We start from the raw sequence: 7,732 nt of genomic DNA on the forward strand, positions 1-7,732 counted from the left end.
CTTTAGCATATATGTCTTTCAACACGGTTTACTTAAAAAAATATAACTGTATAGATCTGTATTCATTACTCAACAATTTATAATAAAGTAAATAAAAAAAAGTAGGCTATATTAAGTTAAGTCAAATTCATTGTGGATTATTGATTAATAGTCTATGTTATAGTGTGTGTGTGGGCGTTTCCCTGTAGTAGGCTTCATGTGCTGTCCTTCACAGGTGTTTCCCAGGGATTTCAGTTCAATTCAGCTCCATCTTCTGCATCTTTGCTGTCATGCACCTCAATGTGCCCCTACTAACATTTGCCGAACTTGTGACAGGGCAAATTGGATTTAAAAAAAAACAAAACAACAGCAACTAAAATATCAAAACACCCGAGGAGCCTTCTCTTCGACCACAGCTGACTTTGAAGCCGATATTTACGGGGGGTGCCTGAAGATCTTAACAGCTGGAGCTGCTCCTCCAAACGACAAAGTCCTATCTGATAAAGACGGATGGACTCCAAGTCTGCAGGCGGTTGTGACAGCGTCTCTCTTGATACAGGACTCGTGTTACCTTTTCGTCAGTGAACTGGACGGAGGGCAATGTCCTGTTCATAACAGTGGCAGTTCGAGTACTCGGTTGTGCTGTGATAGCTGCGCATCAGCATCCCTCTTAAAGTTTCTACAACACCGCGGAGGAGTTTTGCTTTCTCCTGTAGAGCTGCAGCCATGCAGCAGGAGCTTTTGTTCAAAGTCCTTGTCATCGGGGACCTGGGAGTCGGAAAAACGTCCATCATCAAGCGGTACGTGCATCAAATCTTCTCCCAGCACTACAGAGCCACCATCGGAGTTGACTTCGCCCTGAAGGTGCTGCACTGGGACAATGACACCGTGATCCGGCTACAGCTGTGGGACATAGCAGGTCTGTAAAACTTTAACGACCCCCATACATCCCGATTTACGAGCTTCGACATCGGGGTAATATACAACAGTGTGCGAGTGTGTTTGGGGTTATCTGGAAACCATTTGTTTCAGCAGCTGTGAAAACTAAAGCTGCCTCGCCAGGTAGCTTTGTAAATGAGTTTGAGAGCAGATTTAGAGAGGAGCGAAAAACCACGAACATCTAACTTTTATCATGCAATTTCGCTCTTAATTAATATTTTGAAACAACTGAATAAGACGGAGTGCCGCACTAGAATACAAATATAACATTTTTCACCAGCTTTTTTTGCTTCAAGGAGGGAAAGATAAGACAAAAGTGAATTGCTATAAACACATTTTCTTGCGGTGAGTGTATGTTCATCCACTGGATGCCTGGGTCCCTCCCTGTCATTTGATGCCTGGTCGAGGAATGTAGATCTTGTGCCTGGCTGTGACTCAAGTGATCCCATGCTTATAATATAAGTCACATGATGGTGGCTACTGTAGATTAAGCACACACACACACACACACGCACTCCTGTATCTGTCACTAACAAACCATGCTGTGGTCTTGATTTAATTTTATGGACTTGAAAGGTGATAGAAAATTTACTCAGAGGCTGGATTCAAAAATCAAACACATCGGACATTTATTCTTGCAAGAAGGAGCAAATACATGCACACTCAAAGAAAGGTGCCCAGCATTGCTCGAAGTCTCTTCTCCGTAGTTCGGCTTGAATACAGTGTGACAAACAGTTGACAGTCACCCCCACTTCCTCTGTATATCTGATTTTGTGGATAGTACTGAGTGAGGTCGTAGGTCACAAGATAAAAGTACAAAGACGTTGTCACTGAGACTATAGAACCATGTTGTGCAACAGATAGACCAATAAATCAATCAAGTATGATGAGTTCATTATTTTTCCATCAAAAGGTGTCTTTACATGAACATGTATGTGTGTGTGTGTGTGTGTGTGTGTGTGTGTGTGTGTGTGTGTGTGTGTGTGTGTGTGTGTGTGTGTGTGTGTGTGTGTGTGTGTGTGTGTGTGTGTGTGTGTGTGTGTGTGTCTGTCTGTGTGCTTTTGCGTCCCAGGACAGGAGCGGTATGGGAACATGACTCGTGTCTACTACCGGGAGGCGGTAGGGGCATTGGTGGTGTTCGATGTGACGAGGGCCTCAACGTTCGATGCCGTGCTGAAGTGGAAGGATGACCTGGACTCAAAAGTTAGACGACTACAGTTTGTGCTACTGTGTTGGATGTTGACCAGCTTTGGCTCAAACTGACGACTTTCTATATTCCGTCATTCTGTCCCTTTCAAAGGGTGTAAAAATCCCTATCATGCCTGCACATGGCCGGAAGGAAGGGAAGGGCAGAAAAGGCAAAACATACTTTGTTGGGAGTTGGAAGTCCTTAAGGAGTCATTATGCCTCAACCAATTTCAATTTGCTTGTCTGATGGTTGAAAGGTTTCTGAAAACCCCTTTCTGTTTCAGTAAAGGTGTCTCCTTGAAACAGAGAAGTTTTAACAATTTTTTACGTCAAAGTCACTACTTCCTTAAAGTTATGCAACTTTTATCGTCATGGAAACACCATGGGCAGCTTTATTTTTAATCGTCTATACCGATTTGAGTGTTGGCTTTGGAGAGGAACATTACAAAGACGTCAGGGGAAGAGGTGCTCATCTTCCATTAGACGAGCACTCCTAAAGAAGCATGTTGACATCTTAAAGCAGCTAGTTATTACATAATACCAATGACCAATTTGTCGCTCTAATGAACCTACAGAGAATTATCTTTTTTTTTTTTTGGTTCAGCAAAAAAGACATTTATCAATGTCATGTTCTCAACTTGATTTTGCTGTCAAATTTTTTTTTTTTTTTTTATTGCAGGTGTAACTTTCTGAAACTGAAAATGACTTCTGTCATTTTTAAGTGACTGCAAAACTATGCGTTCAGCGAAACATTGCCTGAAAGGGTGTGCCGATACCCCCATTTGAACAATTATCGGGTTTCTCGATGATGACTTTTGTCTTAAGACATGATCTAGAAGTTATTTTTTGAACATTGCCACCTTTACATTTAGAAGACTATTTAAAATGTACTTAAGGTAGATTAAAAAGGGTATTTAATCCAAAATTCTTATATAGTTGAAATTTGATCCTAAAAGTAAGTTATATTATACTACCATTCCTACATCCATAATGTAACCTGATTCTTTTCTTTCCAAGGTGACTCTGAACCACGGGAGGCCAGTTCCAGCTGTACTCTTGGCCAACAAGTCCGACCAGCTGTCTTCCCAACAGCCCAAACTCGACTCTTTCTGCAGGGAGAATGGCTTTGCTGGCTGGTTTCAGACCTCCGCAAAGGTGCGCGAGGGGAAACGCAAGGGCGTGTGACCTTGGAGGCAATTACTGCAACTTTCTGAGCCAGTCAAAGTGAGATCGATGCAGTAGAAGCTTTTTTTTTTTCCAAAGATCATTTAATATACTAGTGATTTCTATGCAAATGTGGGCCGGCATCATTAAAGGTTAGGGGCCTTTTTTGATTAACCCCTAAATGAAAAGAGTAGTTCTGTGCCATAAAAGGGAACTGACTTGAGGCGAAGACAAAAAAAAAAAAAAGACTTAAACAGTTCAGTCATCTGTTCTATACATAATTTATACACTCAGCGTAACTACATATGTGGAGGGTAAAACAATAGCGAGGTTAGTAAAACAAAGATCCACTGTAAAAATAAATGATCCTGAACATTTCTGCAGGGTGTTTCACTGCAGACACTAACAGTTAGAGAACTTTACTCGCCGTGCTCTCAAGAGACAAACGGAGGAATGCCTGCAGTCTGGTGCGAATTAGAGGTCTGGGTTTTTTTCCCCCCCTCTCGTCCAGACCCTGTCTAATGAGTTACACACTGGAGTGAAAGTCCGAGACAGTTTGTGCTTATTGAACATGAAGGCTCGGCAGACAGGTCAGGACAAAAAGAGTAACTGCGGGTTTCCAACAGACTGTGCGGCATGTTTGCAGAGGTTTCAATAGACAGTGTTTTCGGCTCTGACTACAATACGGGGCTCCGTTAGACATTTTTCAACATCTGTGGCTTCTGAGGCAGCACATCTTTTTAACCTAGTGCCCAGAATTGAGGTGATGGGACATTAGTGCACTGCAAACAACACATTCCTGTTCACCTGGCTGTCATCGGATTGCATTTTATCAAAGGTTGAGAGAGGAAATAAACAAGGAGGGAGCATTCACCCTCTGCAAATAAAGGATTAAAGCAAAACTGCAATGACATTTTGAAAGGAGAAAATGGACAACATGCCTTTTTTGGGGGGGGGAGGGGTAATTTTTCGGCGATAAAATGAACCCTTATATTGGTTCTGTAGCTTTAAGGCCATTAGCTTATGTTAGCTGGTGTTAACTTGTAATCGATATTGCCAAGTCAGTTTTCTGTCTAACTCTTCTGTACTTGTGCTTCCATCAATGTTTCAACATGACAAATGTTTTAATGTTTTTATCGCAAAAGTGAAACATGCGTCTTAACATTGTGATTTGGCCATCATTTAGTCAAATAGTACCAGTATACTGGGTTTATGCAGAGTATGCCACCATTATAGCACCTATTTGAGCTAAATGCTAACATGCTGAGGTCCTCACAATGACAATGCTAACTTAAAGATGTTTAGTAGGTAACTATAACACTTACCGTCTTCATTATCTTAGATTAGCCTGTATATATATATGTCATGTTTTTTTCCGGTATTTGTTTGTTAATCTAAATACTCGATAACCTGAAGTTATGACCTGATAATAAAACCAAATTAAAAGTTAAGGGATCACCGAAGTCATTAAAGTCGATCAAAAGGCGATTGGCAAATTTCACAGCAATCCAAAGAATAATTGTCAAGACATTGTGGACTCTGAACCACAAACGTCAACCTATATGAAAATCAGGGAATCACTGTCATCCGTGGATTAACAGCACCGGTGTGCTAACGAAGCACGTGATTTCTTTACAGCTCTTTTACTTTTCTTGTTTTCTCTCTCAGGGAAACACAAACATCGAGGAAGCAGCGCGCTGCTTGGTCAAGCACATCCTGACCAATGAGGAGAGCCCGTTGATGGAGCGAGACCCGGGCTCCCTCGTGCTGTCTGAATTCTCCAACACCACAAAAGATCATCTAAACTGCTCGTCGTGCGTGAAATGATGACTCGTGCTCACACACAGACCAACCAGGAAGTGAACAGCTGTGACACCACAGCGAGGAGATAAGTTTGGCTCAGGGACTGTTTGTATTAAAAAAAAAAAAAAAATCACCTCTGTGTTCCCGCAATCTCAGATCCCAGTGATAATTGAAGAAAAATGTAAAACGTGTCGATCTCTTTTTAACAATTCTAATAGGCTGCTGTCAGACTGCGGCCAAACATGACATCTGGCACACAAAAGAGAGACGTTTGACATTTTAAACATGGTTCCTGCAGATCTTCAAAAAGTCTTAAATATTTGTTGTAATTTTTATTTAAAGTAAAAAATAAATAATTAATTGTTACATTTTTTTAGACGATATGTTGACAAATGTGATCCATATAAGACGGATATGTCACTTTTTTTTGTTTAGTTTATAATGTATGTTTAACAATTATGGAAAAAAGCTAAGTTTGTTTATTTAATCCTTTTCACCAGAAAGTCTACAGTGTTTTTATCATTGCCTTTAGAGATATTTAAAAGGTCTTATATAGTTTGTGTAAATGCTTTGATTTATAAGTTAGTACACACTATATTTAACATGTAAAGTTTCTGCATGTGTCTTTTACTTCCTTTAAATATATATTTGACATTCATCAAATGATACATGCTGCTTTTTTCTTCACAGCGACGACAGCACAGACGCTTTTGTTGAGTCTGCCGGTTATGCAGCGTTTACAGACAAAGGTTCAGTGCTTCACGTCTTTTGACGTTGGCCATCATGAGAGGTTTTAGTTGGAGCTTGAACCCAAAGTTAGACAGGACGGTGTCTCAATCCACACAGTTGACAAGGGCGAGTGCGACTCTAATTCGACAAATTTCATAGACAAAGTTAATTTTTAATGGCCATTAAAACAGTAATTGAATGATATAATCTTGAAGCAAAAGTTTGACATTTTGAGAAATACGCTCATTATCTTTCTGTCACAAAGTCAAGTGAGAGGATTTATCTGTCTGTTTAATATAAGACTTATCGGTTGCAGCTGGTTAGTTTTGCATAAGAATGACTGGAAACAGCCTGGCTCTGTCCAAAGGTAACAAAATCCACCTAACACCACCTCCAAAGATCACTTTTGACGCATTATCTGTATGCAGACTCAAAGTAAAGCTTTAAAACGTGTCGTTTCATGTATGTTGTGCGTTGGACTGTTTCTTGGCTCAGAGCAGCTCCCCGGGAATCAAAGGAGGCTCCAGGAAGTTAGTGTGGCCAAGAAATAGTCTGCCACTGTCATGCCTGTGAAACTGTGATTTAAACACGGATTAAATAAATGAGGGTTAAATAGTGAGCTTTGAAGGTACTTGGAGGCAGATTTTTCCTACCGAAGGAGCCAAAGGTTTCCAGTATTTATGCTCAACTAACCTAACTGGCTGCTGGCTGTAATATCATATATTATATGAAAGTGGTATCAATCAAGTTCATCAAAAAAGTTCATAAATATATTACCCGAACTGAATGATTGATTTGAGATTTTTCAGAAGCACATGATTTGAAAACCTGTGTGCACTAAAGGACATCGTGCTTACTGTCTGTAGTGCCCTGCTCTATTTTCCCCACACAGTCTTCAGAATCATGTTGTCTGTTCCTGTTTTTGAGACTAGTTTTATCTGGTAACACTTTAATTAAACAGAAATATTAAAGGAGAAAATATATAATGACTTGACGTTGTCGTGAAACTACATTATAAAGGTTGTACTGTCAATCTGGGAAAGATTCCAGCAATGTAAGCGGAAACCCTTTTGTAACATTAATATTTGAAGGATATACAGCCCTTATATTCCCAGCTGTAACATGTACGAATATTTTCTTTGACACTGTATTGTGAACAGATGGACTGGAACATCCGATTTTGCATGCTGCTGAGAAAAACACACGAGAATGCTCTGCAGTCAGAAACCAACTTAAATGTGGAGATAACGAAGAGGCAGTTTAACAGATATGTCCAATAAACAGAACGTTCAGTTAGTTGATAAAACCCAAAGGCTATTACTGGATTGAGAATTCCTTTAATTAGGAATAGCAGTAAAGTGTAAACCAATTTAGACATCTATGGTTCCTCCCGTGCTACTCTGTCTTTTCATGATATACAGTTGGATCTCTGAAGAGCAACAATATTCATTTTATTCCATATGAATGTGGTTTCAGTCTGTAATAACTGACATTTTGAGACTAAAGTACATGTGAACATCCTCAAAAGGTGTATCCTTCCCTCTAGACACAAATGACTTTCACACAAAAGTGACTCACTGTCAAACTGTTGGCTCCATTGTGGATGTGAGGCATTTTCTTTCACCCCAAAATCAATTTCTTGCCGGTCAAAAACACAATACGTGCTGCTTTTTTCTTCACAGCGACGACAGCACAGACGCTTTTGTTGAGTCTGCCTCGAGTCTTATTTGAAATTCCATGTTTTCAAATTAGGCATCTGCTTTATATTTTACTTCACTCCCTTCCAAAGTGTAATAACTGGGCCTTGTAATGCAACACATTTGTAACTGCACTCTCTGTGGACTAGACTACATGCAATATAAAAACTATTTGTGGCGCTATAAACTGCGCCATATGGTTTCTGCAATGTGCATTCAGGATGTTTCCATGA

At 40.1% G+C, this 7,732-nt stretch overlaps 1 protein-coding gene across 1 annotated transcript; it reads left to right on the top strand.

Annotated features, from left to right (window-relative positions):
* Positions 1–546: 546 nt before the first annotated feature.
* Positions 547–6,192, top strand: rab38c (RAB38c, member of RAS oncogene family). Its single transcript, XM_069718676.1, has 4 exons — positions 547–898; positions 1,991–2,121; positions 3,124–3,261; positions 4,939–6,192. Exons 1-4 carry the CDS (start codon positions 706–708, stop codon positions 5,095–5,097), a joined length of 621 nt encoding a protein of 206 aa, XP_069574777.1. The 5' UTR covers positions 547–705; the 3' UTR covers positions 5,098–6,192.
* Positions 6,193–7,732: the final 1,540 nt, after the last annotated feature.

The sequence above is a fragment of the Brachyistius frenatus genome, unplaced genomic scaffold (assembly GCF_029030835.1).
Source record: "Brachyistius frenatus isolate BFR_SWC_R1_liver_20210118 unplaced genomic scaffold, ASM2903083v1 Contig_5, whole genome shotgun sequence".
Classification (NCBI taxonomy): domain Eukaryota; kingdom Metazoa; phylum Chordata; class Actinopteri; family Embiotocidae; genus Brachyistius; species Brachyistius frenatus.